The sequence below is a fragment of the Panthera uncia genome (genome assembly GCF_023721935.1).
Source record: "Panthera uncia isolate 11264 chromosome C1 unlocalized genomic scaffold, Puncia_PCG_1.0 HiC_scaffold_3, whole genome shotgun sequence".
Classification (NCBI taxonomy): domain Eukaryota; kingdom Metazoa; phylum Chordata; class Mammalia; order Carnivora; family Felidae; genus Panthera; species Panthera uncia.
This window is the reverse complement of record NW_026057584.1, coordinates 38985223-39012737: the sequence shown is the minus strand read 5'-3', so window position 1 is coordinate 39012737 and position 27515 is coordinate 38985223. Positions and strand designations below refer to the sequence as shown.

The 27515-nt window shown below is 37.6% G+C and overlaps 1 protein-coding gene across 2 annotated transcripts in view; it reads right to left on the bottom strand.

Annotated features, from left to right (window-relative positions):
- Positions 1–27515, bottom strand: part of DNAH7 (dynein axonemal heavy chain 7) — a 267164-nt gene that overhangs the window by 115608 nt on the left and 124041 nt on the right. For both annotated transcript variants that reach the window (XM_049615226.1, XM_049615227.1), the window contains 11 exons: positions 26366–26548; positions 25865–26041; positions 23319–23450; positions 21317–21541; positions 18062–18259; positions 15637–15792; positions 14761–14929; positions 11403–11529; positions 9746–9965; positions 4434–5306; positions 2190–2419 (listed from right to left, as the gene is read on the bottom strand). In XM_049615226.1, the coding sequence (XP_049471183.1) occupies positions 2190–2419; positions 4434–5306; positions 9746–9965; positions 11403–11529; positions 14761–14929; positions 15637–15792; positions 18062–18259; positions 21317–21541; positions 23319–23450; positions 25865–26041; positions 26366–26548 (2690 nt within the window). The remainder of the gene's footprint in view (positions 1–2189; positions 2420–4433; positions 5307–9745; positions 9966–11402; positions 11530–14760; positions 14930–15636; positions 15793–18061; positions 18260–21316; positions 21542–23318; positions 23451–25864; positions 26042–26365; positions 26549–27515) is intronic.

The following is a 27515-nucleotide window of genomic DNA, read 5'->3' as shown; positions in this document are numbered from 1 at the left end:
ACCGTATTATCTGTGAGTCTGGTTTTAGTTGAACAAAACAGGAAGGTTTGCTTCTAGGTTACCATAGTGCCTGGCTCTAAAGACATCTGAAGGCATTAGCCATTAAGGGAAGAGTAACCACAGGATGGGGATACTGGTTGAGGTAAAGGAGAATTTTTTTTTATAAGAGAGGAAGATTTGAAATGCAAAGAAGAATATTGAAAAAATTCCTAGAAAATTATTGCTTTCAATCCTCCTATAACTTTCTATCTCATTTTCATAATATTTCTTTCAGTTAGGATGGCCTTAAACCTTGTGAGTGTACAATCAAATAGAGATATAAGTGACCAAAATTTATTTTTTAATTTTTTTTACATTTATTTATTTTTGAGAAACAGAGTGAGACAAAGTGTGAGTGGGGGAGGGGCAGAGAGAGAGGGAGACACATAACTGAAGCAAGCTCCAGGCTCTGAGCCGTCAGCACAGAGCCTGATGCGGGGCTCGAACCCACGAACTGTGAGATCATGACCTGAGCCGAAGTTGGACGCTCAACCGACTGAGCCACCCAGGCGCCCCTAAGTGACCAAAATTTAATCAGACTCTCTAAAAGGTGTCAATCCTCCTGGATGGGAAAATATGGAAGAAAAAAAAAAAAAAGGCAAGATTCCTTTAAGTTAAAGATCATAAGATCTACATGAAAAGATAATTATTTTGACAGCCAAAGCAATTATAAAATTCAGCCAATTCATGTAGCAGCCCTGGGTAGGGGTTGCAGATTTCACTAGGTAGATACAGAAAGTACTAATAGTAGGATTCAAACACAGGGGTATGGATCATGGTGCACAGGAAAGCCCGGACACCCCAGCTGGAGAAGGTATTACAATAGTCACTGTCAATATGGATGAGGAGGGTCCTACCAGGATCTAGGTAGCATCCTGGACAGTACGAGAAAAGGTGCTTCAAATGCTTCACATAGTCGGTTAGCACAGGAAGATTTAAAATTAACAGTTAATATGCAAACATTAATCTTTGTGTTAATATTTTTGTGGCATGAAATCTGTGCACATTGGTGTTTTAAGTATATATTTTTAATATTTAGAAGAATTTGATCTGTTAGACTAACAGATTAACCTTATAGTCCAGTATAAATTGTGCAATTGAGCAAGAAATAGACTCTGGTTTTTTTTTTTTTTTTTTTTTTTTAATTTACATCCAAGTTAGCATATAGTACAACAATGATTTTGGGAGTAAGGGTACCCCTTACCCATTTAGCCCATCCCCCCCCTTCCACAATCCCTCCAGTAACCCTCTGTTTGTTCTCTATATTTAAGATAGACTTCTGTTTTAAGATAAAAATATCTCAAAGTTTATAGATAATATTCAAACAATTAAAAGAATGTAAGGCTCACCCTATGTATTAGTTTAACTGACTAGATTTTATAAGTTATTTAAGGACCTAGGAAAGTTTGATTGGTTAAATCAGACCTCAAAGGGAAATAAAAACTATTAAAGATTATAAATGCAATGTAAAAAAATTTATTTAAATAACTTTTTGAATATGACCAAACATTAGCTAAAAGCTCCCTTAGAGGGCAGATCACTAAAACTTCTAAACTTCTAGCTTTCTAGCTTAAAATAATGTTTTTACATTTTATAATATATTTAGTGTTTTATGGAACCAAAGAAGCTTCTGAATAATACTTTTGCACTATAAGTCACCCTCAACGACATTAAGAACTCACACTGATACATTCTGTAGTATGTTAAGCTGATTGATATTTCTATCAATGTTTTCAAACGAAAGTTTAAAGAAGGAAAGTTGGCTAGGTAGACAGAGTAGCTGTCTCTGGGTTTCAGCTACTCTGCAGTTTTATCTAATTACTTATCAAAAAAAAAATTCTCTCTATTGGTGTTTACTCAATATCATTGTCAAAGGATCCTGGAGTCCTAGCCCAGCTCTGAGAGGCCCACCTTTATTCTTTCAACAACTATGATTATGCACTTAGGATGTTCAAGACAATGCATCAGACCTTCTCCCAATCCTACAAATGTTTGTGGAATACATCATTTAAAGATTTAACAAAACTCAGTTCATATATATGTATATGCATATGCAAAACAAATCTCTTTAACATCATAACCATGTCATTTTTGTACAAATATTTTTAAACCACCATTGCTTACTTAGAAATATGAAATTTCATTTTTACCTTCTTTTCTTTTCCAACAACAGTTTGAAAGTGGAGATTAGTTCAAGATAAGAAGTAGGAGTCACATAATTGTATCTTTGAAGTTCAACAAAGAAGGATGTTGATAAATCTATAGTAGAAGTGTGGAAGCTTTTACACATGTTGATACAGCCTTCTCGTATTTCTTCTGACATTTCAATTTCTTCCAAGAAGCGCGAGGCAACTGCCTGGAGAGCATCTTCAGGCCATGACTAAATATAAGATAAATGCTTTAGCACTTGATCAAAATGACTAGTGGAAGTCTGTTACTACTGCAGTCCTTAGTAATTTATGGGTTTTTGAAATGGAAGGGGACACATGAAGAATGGGGCAGGAGGGACACTTCCATGAGGAACTTCTTCTTCCCCCCACACAAGGACTTCAATGCTTAGGACAGGGAGCCAGTAGCTAGTGCAAGTAATATTAACTCTTCATGGCTTGCTCAAAGGTTAAAAAAATTGTTCATGAGTATTGTAGGAGCAAGGAAGAGGAAAGAACTAAACTTATGGAATGTCCATTTCTGTGTGCATCCTACTGGTATTATCTCGTTTAATTCTCCCAATTAATTCTCCCTAGTAAATGTTATTATCCTTTCCCCTAAACTCCAGAATCATATGAACACCTATCTCCTTGATTCCTCCTGTATCTCCAAGTCCAAAACATGTCCCAAACTACCCCAAAATGGTTGCTGTCTTCCCCAACTTAGTGAACATCACCACCATCCACCCCATGCTCCACCCAAAATGCAGGAATCATCCTTGGTAACTCTCCTGTTCCTCAACCTTCCATCCATCCCATAAACAAGTTCTCTGGGCACTGACCCTACAGTAGCTTCCAAATCCTTTCTCGTCTTCCTACTTCTACAACAACCACCCCAATTCAACTCTGCTTTCATCTGCTTGAAATATTCCAACAGTGTTCTAACTGGTCTCCCTGCTTGTGTGCTCTCTACACCTGGCAAGGTGATTTTTTTCAAAATGTAAATCATCTCATCTCTCCAATTTATAATCCTTCAAAGACTTCCCAGCATATTTCAAATCCAAAACCAACTTACAAATCTCTGCCTGTCACGCGGTTCTTCCCACCTTTCTGACCTCACTTCTGCTGCTTTTCCCTCAGTTCTTCTGCACCTGCTACCCCATGTTCCCTCACACACTCATTCCTTCCACAGCCCCTTGCCTTCACTAGATATGCCGAGGTCCTCTCAGTACTGACACTTTTTGTCTGCCTTGTTTCCTTGTAAAGATCACCTACTCAGAAAGCCTTTTACTCCCCATATGCTAGCCTGAGAACAGAATGATTTTTTGTTAATTTGTCTGTCTCTAGAAAGTAAGCTCGAGGAGTGCAGAAGCCCCATCTATTTCATTTTTTTTTTTTTTTTTTTGCTTCCAGCATTTAGGATCGTACCTGCTATTGAGGAAGAGTTCCATAAATATGTTTTGCATGAAACAATCGTAGCAGGAAATGGAAGAGCAGAGGGGTTATGTCAATTCCCCAAGGTCAAAAATGCTTAGAGGTTGGCTCTCCCTCATGGGACCTCTGCCACAGCCCACAAACTTCCCACCACACACTCTGGTCTCATCTGCTCTGTGCTTCCTCATTCTGAAGTTTACTACCAAAAGTATCACTCTGGATTTCTTCCTTTTGACTTCCTGCTGGATTTGACTAACAGAAAAAGATTGGAGGGTGGAGGCAGGCACATTTATGTCCTCCCTTCCTTTCCAGCAGAAGCTTAGGTAGGTTTTGGGTTCCTGCTCCTGTCAGGTAGTCCTACTTCCACAGCTCCAAGCTCCAGCAACACGTTCTCCTCCCAATGCCCCTTTATACCCAAATTATAATAACAACTCCCTACTATGTTCCACCCCTTCCTCACTGTTCCACCATCTCCTCTCAGTTCATTTACACCCACCTACACCTCTGTGAGCGGTGCCTTCATTCATCTTTCCTCAGTGGAGCCTTCCAGTGTGCTGATCCCTGTCAGGACCCTGACTGACACCCAAATTTATCATAAAACCTTCTATAGTATATTGAGGTTAATGATGGTATTTATTAAGAATAAAATGTTTTTTTTTCTATCATGAAGATTTTTTGAACTAGAAAATTCTTGTAGTTTAGATGATTCTGCTAAACTACATTTTTTTTTTGGAGGGGGGAGTCTATAAAGTAAATCAAGATGATGATGACAACACATTTTTAGAAGTCTATCTAAAATTTACATGGCAATACCTGAAACCAGTCAATGGTACAGCAGTTAACAAGAGCAGGGAACTTCCTAAGGCGAATCCGAAATGCATCTCCAATGGGACTCATGGCGAGGACCACGTGCAGTTGGTTGCGGCAGCGATCGAGAAACATATTGAAAAGAGCTATGGGGCTTCCATCTGTTTGTTTGGTTTTATCCCGTTGGCGATCTAACTGACGCATCTTATCACAGATCTCCTGCTTCTCATCTAATGCAAAGAGATTTGGAACCTCCCCAGCATTCAGCAGATTGTTGACATCTTCTAGAAATGACTCCCTTTTAATCTGAGTGTCTGTAAACAGGAAGACACCATGCATCTCACCTTCGGCACATTTCCTCAAGATTACCTTTAGATCCTCGTGCCACTCAGAAGTACCATAGCCCTTGGAGATTTCAACCTGAAAAACTGTATAATCAGCCATGTGGGCAGCTAATCTGGTGACAGATTGCCTTCCGCTCCCTCCAACACCAACCAGAAGAGCATGGCTGCGCGGCTGCTTCAGGATCCTGGAAATCCTGCTGATGTGTTCTATGGCAAATCGGAATAAGACGAGGTTCATGGGTTTTTTGCTCATATTGTTGTATTCTTCTAGGTGAACTTCTACTATCATCCGAAGATGGTCCACATCTGCAACTTCTCTATAGTTGGTGTCCTCCCTCCTAGGATCGTGGAAATCACAAAACATTAAGCTCCGCAAGTCGTCTTCTCCTACGACTCCATCATTATCAAAGTCTAAAGCTTGGAAAAGCTCATGAAAATCTTCATCCATGTATTTTACCAAAATTTCTTGAATGTAGTTGATAAGCCAACTTCTATCTGCATTATCCAGAAGGCGATCATAATACACTCTAAGGACCTGTAATGATAATCAAGAAGTAGCATTAGGAATGGATTCTTCTATTTTTGTAGTTTTATTTACATATTAATCTCAAGTAGTATAAAAAGTACTCTCAGGAAATTTATTTTTTTTAAATCTAAATAGGCCCATATTTATTAAAAATTTGTATTTCTTATTACAAACTTTTTTTTTTTTTTTTTACAAACCAAAGACCAGGTTCAGACGAACTGTGGTGTTCTGTTATGGTAGCCCTAGCAGACTGATACACGTATCATATAAGCAATGCATATATTTGTCAGCAAAACTTCTGGCATTTGGGGGCAATTACTAAACCTGTCTGCATCAGCTTCTTTATGTATAGAATGGAAATAGTAATACCTGCACTGCATTACATTACAACCATTAATCTACTTTCTGTCACTACAAATTTTCTTACTCTGCACATTTCATATAAATGGGATCATATAATATGTCACCTTTTTGTGTCTGGCTTCTTTCACTTGGCATGATGCTTTCTAGGTTCATTCATGTTGTAGCATGCATCAGTATTTCTTTTCAGGGCTGAATAAAATTCCACTATATATATATATATATATATATATATATATATATATATATGATCTATCTATCTATCTATATGTCACATTTTGTTTATTCATCATCTGATGTATATCTGAGTTGTTTCCAGTTTGGGGCTATTATGAATAATTCTAATAATATTTGGGTATAGGTTTTTGTGTGGACACGTGTTTTCTATTCTCTTGGGTACATGGCTAGGAGCAGAATTGCTGGTATCTCTATGTTTAACATTTTAAGGAACTACCAAGCTGTTTTTCAAAGTAGGTGTACCATTTTTCATTTCCATAAGCAGTACATGAGGGCTATGATTCCACCACTATCCTTGCCTGTTTTTTTTTATTGCAGCCATCTTAGTGGGTGTGAGGTAAACTTCACTGGGGTGGTGATTTGCATTTCGCTGATGACTAAAGATGTTGAACATCTTTTCACGTGCTTATTGGCCATATCATCTTTGGAGATATGTCGATTCAAATGTTTTTCCCACTTTTAAATTGGGTTATTTGTCTTCTACTGTTGAGTTGTAATAATTCTTTATGTTTTTTGGATATTAGACACTGATCAGATCTATGACTTGCAGCTATTTTTCCCCATTCTACAGGCTATCTTTTCACTATCTAGATAGTGTCCTTTGTAGCATGAAAATGTTTAACTTTGATGACATCCAATTTATTTTTTCTTTGGATCCCTTGTGCAGACTATTTATATTTAACAAGCAAATCAGATGTTATGCATGCTAACATTTGAAAGCCATGGAGAAACCAAAGGGAATGTAAACTAGTAAGCCAGTTTCATACCTTGAAAACTATTTAGTAAAATTATATTAGGTCCTCTAGTTTGGTGAAAGGGTCTGGAAAGGAAAAGGACACTTAGCATAGTATCTGACATATATTAGACCCTCAGGAAATCTTTTTTGAGTGAATAGAAACAAAGCCCAAACAGAGTGCTGAGTTCAATCACTTCATATTTTTTGAAGTGTTGAGAACAATGTGCCTAGCCCTGTTCTCAGCACTGGGGATAAATCAGTGACAAAAAATAAAAAAATAAAAAGCAACTCTGCCCTCATGGAGCTTGCCCACTATCTGAGAGAGATGGACAATAAACAAAACAAATAAATTATATGGCATATTAGATGCTGATAAATGCTATGAAAATAAGAAAAATAGAGCAAGTCAAGAAAGACTGGAACCGTTGATGGGGTATGAGCCTGTGATATTCACGAGGGTGGTCAATGTGGACCTCATCGAGAGGGAGACATTTGATCAAAGGCAGTATAAAGCTAACCCACAGGATCAATATCTGGGGTAAGAGCATTCCAGGAAGAGAGAATAGCCAGGAGGCCTGTGCTGATGGTGAAGGCTGAATGAATGTGAGAGAAGGAGGCAGCCTGAAGGGAACCAGGAAAGAGGTACACATATAACATCTTATGGGCCACCAGACTTTTATTTTTAATCCCTCTTAATAAAGTGCTATTATAAGGTTTTGAACTGAGGACTTAAACTCATTATGTTACATGAAGTAGCCATTAAAAATCTCAAGTTATTGGGGCACCTGGGTGGCTCAGTCAATTAAGCATCTGACTTCAGCTCAGGTCATGATCTCATGGTTCGTGGGTTCGAGCCCCACATCGGGCTCTGTGCTGAATGCTTGCTCAGAGCCTGGAGCCTGCTTTGGATTCTGTGTCTCCTCTCTCTGCCCCTTCCCTGTTAGCGCTCTGTCTCACTCTCTCAAAAATAAATAAAGGTAATTAAAAAAAGTTTTTTAATAAAAAAATTGCAAGTTATTATATTAAGGATCTCATTAAATGGCCTAAGAGCTCAACAGCCAGCGTCAAAACTCAATAATCTAACATCAAAGGCAGCATAAGATTTGGAAAAGTATAAAGAGTAATGGCACATACTATAAGTATATAAGAGCACATATGAACTGCTCCCACGAATCAAAGAAGGCAATGGTACGTATAATCCCAAGTGATGAAACATGTCATGTATAATAAGACTGCCTTTCTTCCTCCCCTTATGCACTCACACAATATTTGCTGTGTCCTTGCCATGTGTCAGGCACTGGGATAAGTACAGAGTAAGTAAAGATGCTGCTTTCAGCAAGCTTCTTTTCCAGTAGAGACATTAAATAAGCCAAAATACAGGCAATGTCAAGTGATGTTCAGTGTTATGAAGCAAAAGGTTAAAGGAAAAAGAGCTATGGCAGGTGGGGATGGCCTAAGGCAAGCCTCTATGGAAAGAGGATATTTGAGCAGAGACCTTAAGGAAGTAGGCAGGCTTTGTGGATAATGGGGGGAAGAGTGTTCTAGGCAGAAGGAATATCAAGGGTGAAGCTCCTCAAGTGGAGGATGCCAGATCTTCCTAGAGCAAGATTTGGCTGCTGACAAAATTAACTCTTTTGATGAAGTCAGTGACATCCTTCTCTCACATCTCTCTCCCTCTCCACCTTTCAGCTATTTCTATCACCCTGTGGCCTACTAGACTTAGAGCCTGCGTGTGTCTCCCCAAATACAGATCCCACTCAGGCAATTAAGGGACCTGCAGAAGAGTACAGTAAGAATCACAGACCATACTTTTCCAAAAAATTACTTTTAGGGACCTTGCTGTGGCCAAAATATTTGAGTAGAATGGACTTTTTTTCCCCTTTTAAATGTGTATTTATTTTTCAGAGAGAGAGATAGAGAGAGACAGCGCAAGTAGGGGAGGGGCAGAGAGAGAGGGAGACACAGAATCTGAAGCAGGCTCCAGGCTCTGAGCTGTCAGTACAGAGCCCAACGTGGGCCTTAATCTCAAACCGTGCCCGAACTCACAAACCACGGGATCATGACCTGACCTGAAGTCAGATCCTTAACCTACTGAGCCACCCAGAGTAGACTTTCATTTGGACATATATTTGAGTGTGTGAGGATTTTGGAATTCAGACTGTAGAATAAAAAGCCAACAGAAATGGAATTTGTAAACACCCTTTAGAAACTTATGTCTCCACAGCACATGGTTTTAACATACTAGCACATTCCATTTTCTAATTTCTTAACTACATTATTAAATTAAAATAGCTATATTATTTACATGTTAAAAATAAAACATTTTTCTTTAACTTTCCTATATTCTTTGTCTATTTTTAAAATATTTTTATTTTTTTTTAACAATTATTTATTTTTGAGAGACAGAGAGAAAGAGCATGAGTAGGGGAGGGGTAGAGAGAGAAGAAGATACAGAATGCAAAGCAGGCTCCAGGCTCTAAGCTGTCAGCACAGAGCTTGACACGGGGCTCGAATCCATGAATCACGAGATCATGGCCTAAGCTGAAGTTGGACGCTTAACTGGCTGAGCCACATAGCGCCCCTATTTTTAAAATATTGAATTATTATTTCTGCTGTCTTGTTTTTTGTATTCTCTCTCCCTCTTTCCACAAGTTTTTACAAGAAAATATTCACCCACATACCTCTTTTCCCAGAGATAACTTAAATATATTTTTACATAGTTTGTGTGCTCTCAAAACTAGTTTGCTCTGCAGTTTTTTGGCAAGGAAATATTGCAAGTAATGTAAATAAATGTGTTCACTTCTTATAAAATCAATTACTTAAAAAGTATTCCACCTCAAAAATTATTTAAAATAAAACTAACAAGGATTAAGTAACTTAAAAAAGATTGACGCAAAGTGATACCTACTTCAAAGTATCTTAAAAGTCAACAAAAATTTCTAAAACTGCGAGATAAAGCATCTTAAATATCATGAAATATATTAGTGTTAACTATTCTTTTAAATTACCTTGATCATTGATTGGCCTTCATAATACCACATAGCTGAATGCATTTCAACAATATAAATTGCTAAATGTTTCTTTTTAGCCAATTGTCAATAACATGAAAATTTACCTCATGAACCCAGAGACGCTTAATCACTTCTTTGGTTTCTGCGGTTTCTGGTCTTGATAAACAAACCCCCTGAATAACGCGAGAGAAATCACGGAGGTTGAACAAGTAGTGAGACTTAGCTGGTGTAGGCAACAGATTTTTCATGGCTTCTTTATACAGAGTCATGGTACCGTTTACAATTTGTGTGGTCAAATCTAGAAAATCATCTGGAAATTTATAACTTAAAAAAATTTGATAAAAAAGAAAGTGTTAGCAAATATGATACATACATACATACATGATATTTAACATGTCTAGTGCAATATTTTTCTGATTGAACCAATTGATTTAATTTACAAGATTACCATTTCTTTTTCCAATAATAATAATGATGATAGTAGAATTTTAATTTCTTTTACAATAACTTCCCATTCATTATTTTATGTTCAAAGAAACTCCACAGGAAGGCAGGACCAGTGTAATGGACTTAAAATTACCTACATAAGTGAACAGAAGAGCCAGCCAAGGAACCCAGATTATGTAACTCAAATCCAGTATCCACTAGACAAATGTGTCCTAACTTCTTTCACGCCTCATCATTCTCAGTTGCATATAAATGGATCCCTTGGGGCACCTGGGTGTCTCAGTCGGTTGAGCATCTGACTTCAGCTCAGGTCATGATCTCACTGTTCGTGGGTTCGAGCCCCACATCAGGCTCTGTGCTGACAGCCTCAGAACCTGGAGCCTGCTTCAGATTCTGTGTCTGCCTCTATCTGCCCCTTGCCCGCTTATGCTCTATCTCTCTCTCTGTCTCTCAAAGATGAATAAATGTTAAAATAAATAAATAAACAAATAAATAAATAAAATCTCTGAAGAACACTGGTGAAATGACTATTTTCAGAGAAAATAGGAAGGAAATAAAAATATGGGAAAAATAAGAGAAAAAGAAAAAGGAAAGTTAAAAAGAAAGTGAAATAAATAGAGTGGCAGGATTAAAAAAAACAGGGGCAAAGGGCACAATTCAGGAAGAAAGAACATGGGAAATGAATATCCATTTAGAAAAATGGACTATCTTAACTTCTGGCTCGAGGAAGAGCCAGCTGTCCTCCTCCATCATCACAGGAGAGGGCAAGGAATGACAATTACCTGAGAATGGACAGCAGGGAACTGAGACTTGTACTGCCCAGGTCTACTTGGCTCCTGAACCTCCGTTCATCATGTTGAAAAGCACTGAATGGCCAGAGCTAGAGAACAACATTTCTCCAGGGTACAAGCTACACTCAAACTTGGACATGAACCTTCTGGGGGAATTCCCTACAGGGTATCAAAGTCACAGGACAAACCTGGCATAAATCTTTCCAGCATTAATTTTACTACACGGTGAAAATTCAAAATATTGACAATTCCAACATGGACATATTAAACAGCAGAGTGCAAAATTTGTATGGATCTGGGGGCTAAAATCCAAGACTTCAGACAAAAAGAAAAAGGCACTCTGTCCCCTTGTGTTATGCAACCATACCTGGAGATGTGAGCAGCAGAGGAGAGCAGTGTTACCTGTTATCTTTATCTAGGGATGCTTTCATGGAAAAGTTGGAGAAGCACTACTTATATTGATACGTTTCCAAAAGACTTTATACCCCATAATGAAAAAAGAAACACACTTTAAATTACTTACCAGATCTTTAAATGCCAGGTTAAGATTCTAGAGAAGATCGCAAACATGGATTTATCACTAAACTCATTGATTGTTATAATATTAAAATGTCGCATGTATCGGGGAGTTATTGGATTTCGACCACCACCTAAATATTAAAAACAGTAACTCTTAACAACATTACTGCTACACACTAGAATTTTTTCTCCGATATTTTTTGGCATAAAATTACTTGAAAGAGGACAAATTCACAGCATACAGAGAAATGAAGAGCAATTATGTGGGTAACCGTGACCTGAAAACAGTTTTCCCCTCAAATTCAGTAAGTCTTTTTTCTAGTTGAATTATCTGACTGAGTTCTTAGGTCAGGTCTATTTACCAAAAGAAATGAGACCAGACAGAAAGCTATCAGCCACCTTCTCTGTGACTCATAGAGCCCAAAGCAGTAAACTATAAACATCCTCATTACAATGTAATATTCAGATATAACATTATACAATAGTAATATTGTATACAATATTGGGGAACATGACTGATCAAACTTTAGCGTCATTCCCACATGGGTGAAATTCAGCACCATCTTGGCACATAGCCTAATTCTTCCCCCACATCCTAAAATGAATTTCCTGAGGACTAGTCTATGTGGCTCATGGGACCACTTCATTGACTTGCATTTTAAAAAACTGGGGGATTATCTCACTTTCATGAAATAATGACTACATTTTTAAATATTAAGCTTTAACAACAGACTTAGAATGTAACATCACCTGAAAAAATTCTTGATGTTATGTTTAAATACATAAGCAAATTACATTTGCTTTTTAAGGGCATTCTATCATGAAATCTTTAGTAACGAAGTAATTTTAGAAGTATGTGATATCTCTAACACATATTTTTGCATAAATATATGTAGGTTCATGTTTTATATTTGTTTAAAACCAGGTAAATCTGTATTTGCTTCTATCACTGAATTATCTGGTGCTCATTCTGAAAATATGAGAAATGTGTGAAAGTATGTAACTGGTAGTCTACACATCAAAACAACTGTGTTTGCCTATGGTATTTACAAAATTAATACAAAGAACGCTGATGCGCTGGGGCGAGCTTAAGGAGATGGTGAAACAGTCAATGAAGCAAAGGCCAGAGATCACATCCCCCAGCTCTGTCTTCAACTTTTCCTCCCAAAGATCATTCATAAATGGTGATGTGTTTAGAAAATGGGGTCCAAGAGGGAAAGATACCTCATGGCTTCGGACTACTCCTCTGTCCAGTCCCTGAAGGAACAGGGCAAAGTGGACATGTGATACAAATGACTGGCTTGGGTAGTAGGAGAGAGGCAAAGTAGAACCAAGTCTGAGACCCAGGAACAAAAGAATCTTGTTTAAAAAAAAGAAGGAAGGAAGGGAGGGAGGGACAGAGGGAGGGAGGGAGGGAGGGAGGGAGGAAGGAAGGAAGGAAGGAAGGAAGGAAGAAAGAAAGGAAGAAAGAAAACAGAGGCAAACCATAAACCAGACTGTTAACTATAGAGAGCAAATTGAGGGTTGCTGGAGGGGTGGTAGATGGGGGATGAGCTGAATGGGGGATGGGTATTATGGAGGGCATTTATGATGAACATTGGTTGTTAAATGTAAGCGATGGATCACGGAGTCCTACACCTGAAACTAACATTACACTGTATGTTAACTAACTGGAGTTTAAATAAAAACTTGGAAGAAAAAAAGAAAGGAAAAAAAGCATTTGAAGTGGCCCAGAAAGTGTGCTGAGAGCGATTACTGACTCAGAGCAAACTGACTGCATTATAGGGAAGATAAGTTCAGGGGTTAGGAGGCAAATACCAAAGGGATTCCTTGAAGAAATGGTATACAGAAAAAAGGAATTAAAAAAAATTTTTTAAAGGTTTATTTATTTTTGAGAGGGGGAGGAGGGGCAGACAAAGAGGGAGACACAGAATCTGAAGCAGGCTCCAGGCTCCAAGCTGTCAGCACAGAGCCCAATGTGGTGCTTGAACTCATGAGCAGCGAGATCATGACCTGAGCAGAGATCTGATGCTCAATCGACTGAGCTACCCAGGTGCCTTTTTTTTTTTTTTATTTTTAAAGAGAAAAGAAATTTTTAAAGACTAGAATAACAACTAGGTATTTATCCAAAGGATACAAAAATGCTGATTTCAAGGGGCAAATGCACCCCAATGTTTATAGCAGCACTATCAACAATAGCCAAAGTATGAAAAGAGCACAATGTCCACTGGCTGATGAATGGATAAAGAAGATGTGGCATATATACACAATGGACAATTACTTGGCAATCAAAAGAATGAAATCTTGCCATTTGCAACAATGTGGATAGAACTTGAGTGTATTATGCTAAGCAAAATTAGTCAGAGAAAGATAAAAATCATATGATTTCACACATATGTGGAATTTAAGAAACAAAACAGATGAACATAAGGGAAGGGAATGAAAAATAAGATAAAAAGAGAGAGGGAGGCAAACCATAAGAGACTCTCAAATACAGAGAAATTGAGAGTTGTTGGAGGGCTGGTGGGTGGGGGATGGGCTAAATGAGTGATGGGCACCCAGGAGGGCACTTGCTGGGATGAGCACTGGGTGTGATATATATAAGTGATCAATCAATAAATTTTACCCCTGAAACTAAGACTCCACTATCTGTTAACTAACTTGCATTTAAATAAATTTAAAAAAATTTTTTTAATTAAAAGAACTGGCAAGGATGATTCAAAGAGAAAAACAAAGACATAATGAATAAAGACTAGAATACCAGCTTGAGTTCAGGAAAAGAACAGCTAAAGATGTCCAGTTACTTGAATCAAGCCACTTTTGATACCCCAGCATAAAAAAATTTCCCTTGTATAGAAATTCCTTTGAATTTATCAATTTCCCTTGAGATACGCAAAGAATGTTTAAGGGTTAATTCTTTTGACTACTTGCTACTTCAATTCCTCTTAACAGCCTGTCTAAATCCAAAGACTCACTAGAATGAGACTTGATTGGAGTAGCGGAAAAGGGAATTTCATACAGTTGAAGGATTAAGGAATAAAAGAGAGGGAAATGAGCTGCTCCAGGGGCATCTGGATCCTTAGAATGCAGAGACAGGAAGTTCAGAGCAAAGTGCCAGAAGGTGGGAGAAAAAGGATTTGGAAGAATTGGTGGGAGAATGGCCCCAAGCAAGGTAACCCACTTCATAGTGTTGACCATTGTACTATATTTCCATAGGTCACAAAGAACACACAGAGAAAATATATACACAAGAAAGTGTAACTCAGTTGTCCAGTTGGGTTTCTCTTTCTTTCTCCAGCTATCTCTCTAGGTATAACCAGACTGATTCTCAATCTTAGTAATCACAAACTCAGAAAACGTACCTGGAGGTCCCATAGCGCACATGATTTGAATGTCCACTAGCTTAATCATAGAACAATCTTTTAGATCATACCAATTCCAGTGATCTAACCATTGTCTAAGCAACTCAATGGGTGGCTGAGCCCCATATACTTCCCGAGCGGGCATATTGACATCATCTACAAAGACAACCTGAGAATAAAAAGAGAAGCAGTATTACAAAATATTAACACCTTAATGTCCTATTGTGTAAATCGTGTTGAGGCAAAGAATGTAGAGTACATATGTGAGAAATGATGGTTTCTTTTCAAATAAAGAATAATATCCCCTAGCATCCATGCTTCCAAGGAATAGGGAAAGTCTCATTACTAACCTTTATAGATTAAGAGTCGAGGACTTAATAATCCTCTCACACAATTTGTTTCTCAATATGCCTCCTCTTTTTCCTTATACAATTTCAATACATTAAAGTAAATGAGAAAGCTAGGATGTTAAAATGATTATAACCTCTGAGTGGTGAAAGTTAGGTTCAAAGGGGTGTTCCTGGCAAAGAAACACAGAGAAGTCAATTGATAGCTGGGTTGTTTAAAGGTCTAGAGGAGCAAGCAGCATAGATGGCTGAATAGAAATGTTAATCAGAGAAGTAGAAAGGTAGATAATTTCCCAGATGAATATTTTACTTTAATTCAAAGGGCAAGTGCTTGTTTTTAATGTCAAGTTGTCTAATGCACATGCAAATATGAATACACTTTTCGGGAAACGTAATCAAAATTTGTGATTAAAAAACAGTGTACAAAAAGATATCAAGTTTTAGTCTATCTTGTTTCATTTTTCTGACTGTAGCAGGGTCAGCGAAGTGGACCAGTGCTGTGCCATACGTATAGAAACAGAGCAATTACCATTCTCTTGCCCAAAGGAGGACCAAAAACTCCCTTTCTTCTTTTGTCCAATTTTGACATGATGATATTCTGAGTTTGAGCTGCTGTAGTTTGTGCTGAGAAGTTAATTATCAGAGGCTTGTAGATGTCTTTGCTGAGTTGATTTAAAAGAAAATTCTATATAATAGGAAATAATAAAATGAGCCATAGTTTGGAATTACGCTCTGACTTTTGAAAATAAACACTAAGCAAAAGTATTGACACACTTGAATCTAAACTTAGAGTGTCGTAACAATGTGAAAAAAGGGTTGGAATCGATAGAAATAACAGTTACTTTATCAGTGGTGTCTCTATTTGTCCAGGCCCCATGCATATGGCCTGATTTCCAAAACCACATTCCTTCTTAACAAGAGATCATGGGGACTCAGAGGCTAAGAAACTCATTTAAGGTCTCAGGGATGGTGGAAGGGGGAAGAATTCAGATCGCCATGCATCTCTTACCAGATAAATGTTCTTTTTATTATAGTCTGTTATCTTTCCACTGAAACACCAAGTTATCAGACTAGAAGTTAGGAAGCTTAAATAATATAACCGTATTTTCAAAATGGATTTCACCGGAAAGCAGGTGCAATTACAATGATTCTTAACCAAGACGTTGTGTTTTACAAATCATCTTGTAAAAGAATAAATAGGAAAATGTTTACAATAGATTAGGTAGAAAAAGCAGATTACAAAATAAGATGCAAAGTACATTCCCCATTTTGTAAAAAGTAATGTTTTTTGTTTGTTTGTTTTGCCTGGGCTGAATTTGGAATGAGGGTATAAATGACAAATGGGTTTATTTTTCTCCAACCATTGCCTTTAACCTTATCAAGTCTCCATTCCTTGACTCTTGATGGTATCTTGGGTAAATCCCTTAGCTTTCTGTATACTTTCAGCAAGATTGATTTTTAACCTTGGCCAAACCAACACCTTAATTTAAAATCTCAGTTTAAAACTTCTCCATCTCTGCTGTTGGATATTTCCTGATGTATACAGCATTTAAATTATAATGAGGGTTTCGTTTCAGTATGTTCTGAAAGATATTATTCAATAAATCTTATCAGGACAATTATTTAACCATATGCCTAAATATATTCCAAAAGGATTGACAGATTACATAAAACGATAAAAATCAATAAAGAACTAGAAACAGGAGCTATCATAATTGGGGGAATGTGAGTTGACTGAGAACCTGCAATGGGGGAGGGATCACTGATGGCTCATTTGGGCTCCTTTCCCTTTTTCCCATCTTCTTCCCACCCCGCAGCTGGGTGGGGGACAGAGCTAGAGGAAGATAGGCAAAAGTCCTATCCCACTGGCATCACTGTGGTTTCCTCTTGGATAATGTGGTCTTGCCTGCTGTCGTGGAAAGCTTCTAAATGCTTACTCAGAGGAGCAGATCTGCAAATTCTTTAGAAACTCCAAAGGGATACCCACACTGTGCAGTTCTCTGCCATAAGGAAAGTAATGGGGCTCCACACTGTGGCATTGCTGTGGGTAGTCATCTAGAATGGAGTCCCAAGAAGGCTGAAGTCCACTTATCTTCCACATTGTCCACTTGCCCCTGGAAACTTGCACTCACTTGTCCTGCCAAAGCTGGGGATACTTACTGACAGCTCCAGGCAGCTTTCTGCCTTCAGAAATCTGAAACTAGAGGCAAGAACTAGTCTTTGTTCAATATGACCCTCTAAACACAAAGGAACACAGACTGTGTAAAGCTACTGAGATTTGGGGCATTATCTGTTATAGCAGCTAGTATTTTTTTTTTAAACAAACACACAATGGGAATCATTACAGAAGTCAATCAGTCTTATTACTACATAATAATCCTTCTTATATTAAATAATTTTGAAAATTAAATATCAAGTGTAATTAATTAAAACACCCCTTCCTTTCAACAGATATGAACTTCTTCATCCTCAACAAGCTATTTTTATTAAAATACCTTTAAAAATACCTTTAAAAAGGTACAATAATTTAGTGATGTAAAATAGCACATCTTTAGTCCATTTTCTAAAATAGGCAGTTACTAAAAAATTCTCGGTGGCTACAACATCAAAATATTGGAATGTTTAAAAAATATGAAGTTTTGGGGCACCTGGGTGGCTCAGTCGGTTAAGTGGCCGACTTCGGCTCAGGTCATGATCTCACGGTCCGTGAGTTCGAGCCCCGCGTCGGGCTCTGTGCTGACGGCTCAGAGCCTGGAGCCTGTTTTGGATTCTGTGTCTCCCTCTCTCTGACCCTCCCCTGTTCATGCTCTGCCTCTCCCTGTCTCAAAAATAAATAAAAACGTTTAAAAAAAATTTAAAAAAAATATGAAGTCTACTATTACACGTAGTTTACAAAATAACATTCTTAGGAATATTAATGTACCTTTTAACATGTAGATTTCTATAATACTTACAATGATATAAACACTCTTTCCAGTTCCTGTTGGTCCTACAAATATTGAAGGCTTTTGATGGGTGGTTAACAATTCCATTAATGCAGAGTATCGAACTGTGTCCAGAGTTGGTACAATGATTTCATTAAACATCATATCCTTAGGAATTGGAGGAGCTTCTGCCAATTTTTTTACCCATGGTTCCCATTTTCCTATTCCCTGTTCATAATAAATAGCCAAACGGTGAATGTTATATTATAAAATACTTTTAAAAGCTCTGTACTCCTGTGCCACTGTAGAAAAGATCAAAGATCAAGACCAAAGCAAAACACTGATGTTTATACATTTGTTTTTAGCCTTTAAAACACTTCACCCTGAATTTGAAAGTTAAACTTTGTGCTAAATTGAGAAGAAATGAGGCTTTTATATGAACCAAAATGAAATGGCAATGCTGTGGGTTTTTTTAATGCCCTGAAACCACTGATTACGTCAACCCAAAGATCAGCTATTTTGGCCAAATGTTAGATTGAGAAAACTGGGCTAATTAATGCATTAAAGAGTAAAGAATTTTATTCCATAGTGTTAACCAATATAGCACTTATTTCCCTAGAACATCAGCTGCATGTTGCTTATACTTTAATATTTTTTATTTTTATTTTTTATGTCTATTTTTTTTATTTTTGAGGGGGAGAGAGAGAGAGAGAGAGAGACCGAGAGAGAGGGAGGAGGACAGAGGATCTGAAGCAGGCTTTGTGCTGACAGCAGAGAGCCCAATGCAAGGTTCAAACTCATGAATCTTGAGATCATGACCTGAGTCAAAGTCAGATGTTTAACCAACTGAGCCACCCAGGCACCTCTGCTTATGCTTTTATAATGGTATTTATAACAAACATCAGCTTATCATTTCAGGTGAGATTTTTGTAAATTGTGGTTAAAAAAAATACCTAAAATATACCTTCAACCATTTTTTTTAGTATACAGTTCAGTAGTTTTAACTATATTCACATTGCTGTGCAACAGCTATCTAGAATAGACAAGATTTCTTAATGTGAGATTATTATCATGACTTAACATTATACTGCATCTTTGTATCCAATTAACTTGTCAACTAAAATTTGTGCTTGCTATACAGTGTTTAGAACAAAAATTTTCAGAGATATCATGTTAACTCTCTCACCCTAGAAAAACATCACTGGTCTCTCCATTCTTGCAAAATCAAATTTAAGCTCCTGGTCATTTAAAGCATATCAGAATTCAGGCCCTCCTTCCTTATATCTTTATGTGTTCCACAGGCCAGTCTCATCGATGGACGTACTGTTTCCCTACATGACCTGGGTTCCTAGACCTTCCCACATGGCACTCTTTTGGCTTAGAGTGTCACATGACACTCTTCTGAAGATGTTATGAACTCATCAAGGGCAGCTCTGTGCCTTATTCATTTTTGTACCCTCTGGCACAGTACTTTGCGGATAGTACAGATTTTTTTTTGAGGACGGTGAATTCATATCACATGTGAAAACTGTATTACAAAGACATTTCTACAACTTTCTAGAACTGATGAAAATAAAAATTTCCTTCCCATATTCTTTAAGTATATTCATTTTTGAGAAAGAGAGACAGAGAGTGAGCAGGGGAGGGCCAGAGAGAGAGAGAGGCAGACACAGAATCTGAAGAAGGCCCCAGGCTCTGAGCTATCAGCACAGAGCCCGATGTGGGACTTGAACCTATAAGCTGCGAGATCATGACCTGAGCCAAAGCTGGATGATTAACTGACTGAGCCACACAGGTCTCCTCCTTCTCATATTTTTGATGATCTTTTCTAACATGGATCTTTTGCCACCATATGAGGAAGGAAAAGTTAAGAGTCAGAAATCCTGGAGTGGATATGCCCTTAGAGATGTTGTGATACTGGGAAAATCACCTATCTCTGAGCCCTAATTTTCTCAATGGGAAGATTTGCAAAATAATACTATCTTTCTTATTTCACTGAGATATTGGGAAACAAATAGAAATGATTGTGGAAAAGCTTAATAAACTTCAAAGTGCTCTGAAAATGCAGGCTATTGTTAGTAATTGGAAATAAAATAAAATTAGGAAAAATGAAAGGATAATATCTTTCAGTTGGCAGGGTGAAGAATCTCTCCTAAGGTAAGCCTGGTAATATACCTCAAAAGCCATAAAAATTTTAAAATTGATATAGCAAATTCCTTTTCTAAGAACTTCTCTTTTTCACTTAAAATTTTTTTTTAAGTTTATTGTTTATTTATTTATTTTGAGAGAGACAGAGACAGCATGAGTGGGGGAGGGGCAGAAAGCAGGAAGAAGAGAAAATCCCAAGCAGGCTCTGTGTTGTCAGGGCAGAACCCAATGCAGGCTCGAACCCATAAAACTGTGAGATCATGACGTGAGCCAAAACCAAGAGTCTGACACTCAACCAAGTGAGCCACCCAGGTGCCCCTCTAGGAATTTATCTTAAAGAAAAAATCAGATATATACACATGGCTTGTATACAGGAATATTCACCACAGGAGAAAAACTAAGAAACAACAAAAACAGTTCAACATCTAACAGTAGGAAACTGTTGGGCTAGATTGTGGTCCTCAGATAATAGAATATACGGAGGCTTAGAAAAATAAGTTTATTAAAGAAATACTAATGAGATAGAAAGGTGTTCTCTTTGTTAACAGGAGAAGAGGATATAAAATTACCCTCTGGGGATATAGTATGATCCAATTTCACCTGAAGCTCCATATTTAAACATCATGGATTTTTAAATGTCCTCAATACAGTACTTATAGCTGTCACACACATACAGGTGAACAAACACCACCCAGGTTTTATTGTCCAATTCATTTGCGAAGTGCTGAATTAACACTAACCCAGCTATGGCCCTACAGGGCTTCTTACCATCTGTGATATGCTAACATGCACCAAATGAATCTCCAAGAGGTATCTTAAAGCAAAATGTACCTGCTGCTGGAGTAGATGTCATAATGTGCAATTTTATTTAATGAATACGATAGGCCCATCAGGTGTTATTATTTATCTCATTTTATCAAAGAGAAAAGCAAGAATCAGAAAGATTAATAAACTAGTCCCAGGTTCTACAGAAAGAAAGTGGCGTTACTAGGACTGAAACCCAGAGGTGTCCGACTTCAAAGCCAAAGCAACTTCCTTTACTACTCCATGTTGACTCTTAAGGTAAACAGTGGTGACAAGGTGGCCCCAGAGCCATTATGTGCTGTAATGTTGTACATCTTGCTTCAGAGTTCTTACCTCAGTGACAAATTGATAATCATAAATTGTTCCTTTTTCAGGAAATGGGACAGTTAGTGCTTTTGAAGATGTTTGTTCCGTACCGCTCAGTAATTTAAACTTATTTTGAGTTAGTTCTGAAATTGGGCCTTCCATTAGTTCTCGAAGAATCTTATCAAATCTCAACCTATCATCATCATTACAAGACGCTCCGACGGACCAGATCAATGAAAATAGAAAAATGCCCTGCATCGGAGAGATGAGAAGATAGAGTGCATTAAAAAGGGACTTTAATGTATTCTTGAAGCTTGAATCAGATCAGCCAGATTAATATCTTTGAAAGAAAATGAATAAACTAACATATAATAGTAAGTTATCTCAGGATTTTATAATAATTAGATTTTTAAAAACCAAATTGCATGTTTTAGAAAAATCTTGCTATCAGAAAAGATAATATAATGCAAAGTATAATTCTAGGCATTGTGAAACCTCAGAATGATTAGTCTGGTAAATCACATGAAATTTTAAGTAAGTGGCAGGACCCTGATATTAAAAAAGAACATTGAGATAACTTTTTATGAAGGCGTATTTTAATAAAGAATAATCAATCCACAATAAACCTGCTTTTTAAATTTAAATTTTGATAGTGTTTTCGTAAAAGCAGAACAAATTTATATTCATTTATTTACCTGTTGTAATAATCTGAGCAACGAATGCATAAACCAGAACTGCCATTCTGTAAGCTTTCTTCTTACCAGGCTTAGGCAGGAAAACAGAGTAGATGACAAGACCCACCACTAAATGAGAAAACTTACTAGTTTGCTTTAAAATCAAATCCGCTTCTTTTTAAAAAAATTTTTTTAACATTTATTTTTGAGAGACCGAGCATGAGCAACACAGGGGCAGAGAGAGAGGGAGACACAGAATCCCAAGCAGGCTCCAGGCTCTGAGCTGTCAGCACAGAGCCCAACGTGGGGCTCGAACTCATGAACCATGAGATCATGACCTGAGCTGAAGTCAGACACTGAAACCAACTGAGCTCCTCAAATCCCCTTTATAATGTCAAAACAAACACAATCTTGACTATGCTCATAAAAGTTGTGGACTCTACTTCGAAACTGTGCACCTGCTCCTAGATTACTCACAGGTTGTTTCTCTCCAGAAACTCTTTAAAACTAAATTGAAATTAATTTATTTAATAGAATGTAAGTAATAAGAGCAACATATTGACCACATTAGAAATGCTACCATTAGCAGTACATAATTTTTTATTAAGGAATATTCAAGTTCTGTTGATAATTTTATTCCTATTTTAAAAATATGTTTATACATATTTTCTTCCTTTCCTCAATCCTGATGTAGATTTGTATATGCATATATATATTTTAAGCGCTTAAATCTCAAGAAAAATGGGGCACCTGGGTGGCTCAGTCAGTTGAGCATCTGACTCTTGATTTTGGCTTAGTTCGTGATCTCATGGTTCCTGGGATCCAGCCCCGTATTAGGCTCTGTGCTTATATAGCACGGAGCCTGCTTGGGATTCTCTCTCTGTCTCTCTCTGTCTCTGTCTCTCGCTCTCTCTCTGTCCCTACACTTGTTCACACGTGCTCCCTCTTTCTCAAAATAAAGAAACTTAAAAGAAAAAGCGAAGACAAGCAAGGAAAAAACGCAAAGAGTTATTATGATTTGCAGGTTGAAGGGGAGGGAGGTGAATCTTATCAAATGGTCATCGCTATTTTGGGGGTTGATCATTTCTGAGGCTGGTTAAGTGACTGAAGATTCCAGTAGCAGATCTAAGGGTATCAGTGGGTTTCACCCAAACCTCATGAGGCCTTAGAACTGCCAGTTGAGGAGGTTCCTCCAAGGACCTACTATTTGGGGCCTGACTTTTCCCTTGCTGTTCAGCTACCACCCACAGTCCAGCCCCCATTTCCGGGGGAGAAATGAAGTTCATTAATGAGGAAGCACTGGGGAAAGCAGTAGATGCCTTTCTACAGCAGGATTCAAAGGCAATGGACCTTACCTCCAATAAAGAATACGTTTCTCGGTCATTTCTCTCTTTCACTTTGACTGCATCAGCAAAGTCATCGATAAAACAGTCTATTAGATTCATTAAGGATCGGACTAAGTTTGTGTCTGAAGTAGGAGATAATTCCTGAAAAATCAGGGGGAAAAGTCTATAGAACAAATTAACTTAAATTAGGCACTAATTAAAATAGCATCAACTAATATTTTTTGAACTTACTTCGTCCTCATAGCTGTAGTACTTATGAAAAGGCACGATTATAATTCTAGCTCTATAGGTAGGAAAACTGAGGCACGGATTAATTCCCTAGTCTAGAGTGTAGTGACACTGGATGTGTTGTCCTGAGCCTCTCCTGCACAGATTCTCGAATTCACAAAGTTTACTTGTACATGTTCAGTTAATCAATGACCTTGATTCTCATACCAATTGTGTAGGTCAAAACACTAAAAGAAATCTTTCAGAGAAGGCAATTAATTTTCATTACTTAAAATTAATTAATGCGCTTCAAAACTTATTTTATACATCTTTACAGTAGTATTCATAGTAAGCTCATTCTATGAAATAAATTTACAAGTCTTGAAGGGCACAAAATGTAGCCAGAGTGCTGTAAACATCATGCACTTTACTTTTTGGGGTCTCACCGTGAGTGTTTATAAAATAAATGAAATAGTGTACATAGGTCCTAGCACCAGGCATCACATAGCAAGTTCTCCATAAACATGTGTCTTCTTGCCTCCGAGCTCTCCTCCAACCTTTAGAGGGGTATTGCTTCACAGTTACTGTGTGAGAATTAACTCTCTGAAAGTTAATTGGAACTGAAGATTAGGAGCAGCTGACTTCATCTTCAGCCACTGTCCCAGTAGAAACAGGCAGAAATGACAACCGAGTTTCCCTAAGGATGGGACTAACTACTACTGATGCCCCCCTAAAATACAAATGGCTGTTGCTAAAAATAAGACACACATTACTACATAGTAGCTAAGAGGAACTCATAATTTCTTTAAGAGAGGACAAAAGTACATAGTACATTTTAGAAGCTTGTAATAAAAGCATGTTTTTTTTTTCTCTTTTGCTATTGAAAAGATTAGTTATTACATGGAAAATTCATTTATTTGTAATACCTACATTCTCTGACAATGCCGGGGATGGGGGGGAACCTGTAGCTTATTCTACAAGTTTAACTGTTTTTGAAACATGATTACTTCATATCTTCAACAAATTTCAAGGTTTCTTTCCCTTTTTTTTTTTTTTTTTTTTATTTTGTAACATCCACACTTGGAAGAGATGTGTCCGCCCCTGTAGTGCCAGTGTCCCCCCCTCCCCCCACCGACCCGGCCCGTTCCTCAGTGAGCTGCCAGAGCAGCCTTGCCTCTTTCCTGAAAATGTTTGGGCCATGCTTCACCCCATGATCTTCTCACTTGCCAAATCCAAGGCCATGTGCCAAACATTTTCTGCCTTGACCTCTTGGTAGTTTCCCATAATACTGACTACCTGCTTCTTAAAACGCCCTCTTCTCTTCCTGAGATTGCAGCCAGGTCTGGCATTGTATTCTTTGCTCTCTTATCTTTTTTTCTCTGCATTTTCTCTTTAGGCAATATCCACTGGCATGATTTTTAAATTCCGCTTTCCTTTTCTGTACTGTGAGCCAAACTCGTGCCTTCTTCTCTTAGATTTCCAACAGTAGGAGAAATACCAGCCCTGTGTCCCTATGTTTGCTCCAGAGCCCAAGTCAACAACAGTAATCTCTAAACAAGTAGATACACTCATGCTAAATATAGTGGATTCCTCATTTAGCAGGCCTAGAGCAGTAACGTGTTCCTCCATCATTACCCACTATCTAATTCTTTAGATTTAATAAATGAATTACTTTTAAAAATGGTCCCTTTGCTGGTTATAATATAGATTTATTCTAGGAACTTTAAAAAACAAAGAAAATTATAAAAATGGAAACTAGAATATAATAGTCTGAGAAATGAGAGACAACATTTTTAGGTATTTTCATCCAGATGTGGTTAAGTGGACCTTTAAGACTTTTTTTTTTTTTTTAAGAGGTAAGAGAGTAGCATCCATACATCTTCTCAAACTTTAAAATGCTTCTTTTAAAATTTTTCTGGGGGGCACCTGGGTGGCTCAGGCGGTTATGTTAGGTTGCTGATTTCGGCTCAGGGCATGATCTCGTGGTTCACGGGTTAGAGCCCAGCATCGGGCTCTCTGCTGTCAGCCTGCTTCAGATCCTTGGTACCCCCCTCCCTCTCTGCCCCTCTCCCTCGTGTGCTCTCACGTGCTTTCTCTCTCTCTCAAACTAAAATAAACATTACAAATTAAAAAAAACAAAAACAAAAATAACATTAAACTTTGTTTTGGAGAATAAGTATGTAAGTTAAAATCTTTTTACTTTAATCAGAAAAAGGTTTTTAGTTAAAACAGTTAAGTTATATTAATACCTGAGAGTTGACATTGACCACAGACATTAAAATGAATATATTTGGCTAATTTGGATTTTCCACTGATTGTTTAAGTCTTAAAATTCTCGTTCCTCTTACCTTCGTATGCTTTCTAATAAATTCAACAGACACTGGGACCATTCTGTCAAATAAGCCTATTATAAATTCTTTCTGAATAATACTAATCACAGCAGGTAAAAGATTTATCCAAGACAACATTAGTGGTCTCCAGCCTAACATGTGAGGCTCCATGTAAATCATACCACATCTGGAAACCTGGAAAAAAGAATAATTGTTTACCATCAAGGTAATGAAATATGACATGGTACATCCCTTTCTTAAAACCTGCAGAAAATTCCTAAAAAGAAGCTTAATTTTATGTCTTCATGACCTAAATTTTTATGTGTGACTTTACCAATGGTTCTAGACAAAAAGGAAAAAAATCCCTGACTCTAAAATTGATCAAGGTAGGTCAACAGCTATGCCTGTTCTTAGAGTACTATTACAATGAATTGTAATATGTTTCATTTAAAGTCAAAGTTCCTTATAAACACATTTATAACATTTCAAATATATAAGATGTCAACATTGAGGACTCACAGTGGCGGGAGAAGCAACTTCCAAATCCATTGGTTCAAAAATAAGATTCATTTGTGGTGACATTTGAATAATCTCCCCACTCATCAGACAGAGCTTTTTGTTGTCATCCAGCACTGTATTCATATTCTCAATCCACACGGCATCTACTGGCCCATCAAAAATTAACCATTTCCTATCTGGCGTCTGGTATATGCATTTGATGAATACAAGGGAAAAATTAATAGTGATAATGTAAGGAAACAGTGCAATGCTTCAAAATTTAAACATGTAACTCCTAAAATTAATTTCACCATGAAAATGTAAAGGTGTCTTTAGAATACAGTGTGTATGTGTGTACAGAGAGAAAGTCACAAAACAAGCCTTTATGTGCCATGGACAAGACAGAAATGTAACATCTGTTCTCAAGATTCCATCTTTTCCAACGTTTCTGAACTCACATGTAACATGTTTTGGAAAGTATTACAAATAGAAAAAAATATAATTGTCAGTGAAAACAGAATTTTCATTGAAATTACCTGATTCTATGCGGTATTATGTTCATACAGATTAATTACTCTTACGTGCTAAGTCAAGTTTTTTCTTCCCTCCGCTGAATGAATTCACACACATTCATACCCCTCTTGGGTCGAATGGTTTTATGGCGATATGGGACATTAGTATAAGATTCAGTTTCACAATGATAAATATGAAAATATTTGCTTATTGTCTGGAATACAGTAAAAGCTCAACAAATATTAAGGAGTGGCTAGGTAGCTGCTGGAGGGTACAAAAGCTGATTCTACTTTCCACAACTTACGAATCAGCTTTTTTGGGCACACGGATGCTGCCTTGGTTCACTTTCAGCAAACGTGATTTGAGTTGAAGTGGTGAGGGATTTGGATCCATCTTAACACCTTCTCAGTCCCTGTGGACAACTGCTTTAATCTACAAGACAGTACACCTGTCATGGGCTTAGGCCACCCCATACCCACTCTCTGAGCCAAGAAGCAAGAAAGAGCCCATACCCCGGGAGTCACCTTGAAAAGAGCCCGTACCCCGGAAGTCACCTTGAGAAGAGCCCAGACCCCAGAATTCACCTTGAGAAGAGCCCGTACCCCAGAAGTCACCTTGAGAAGAGCCCAGACCCCGGAAGTCACCTTGAGAAGAGCCC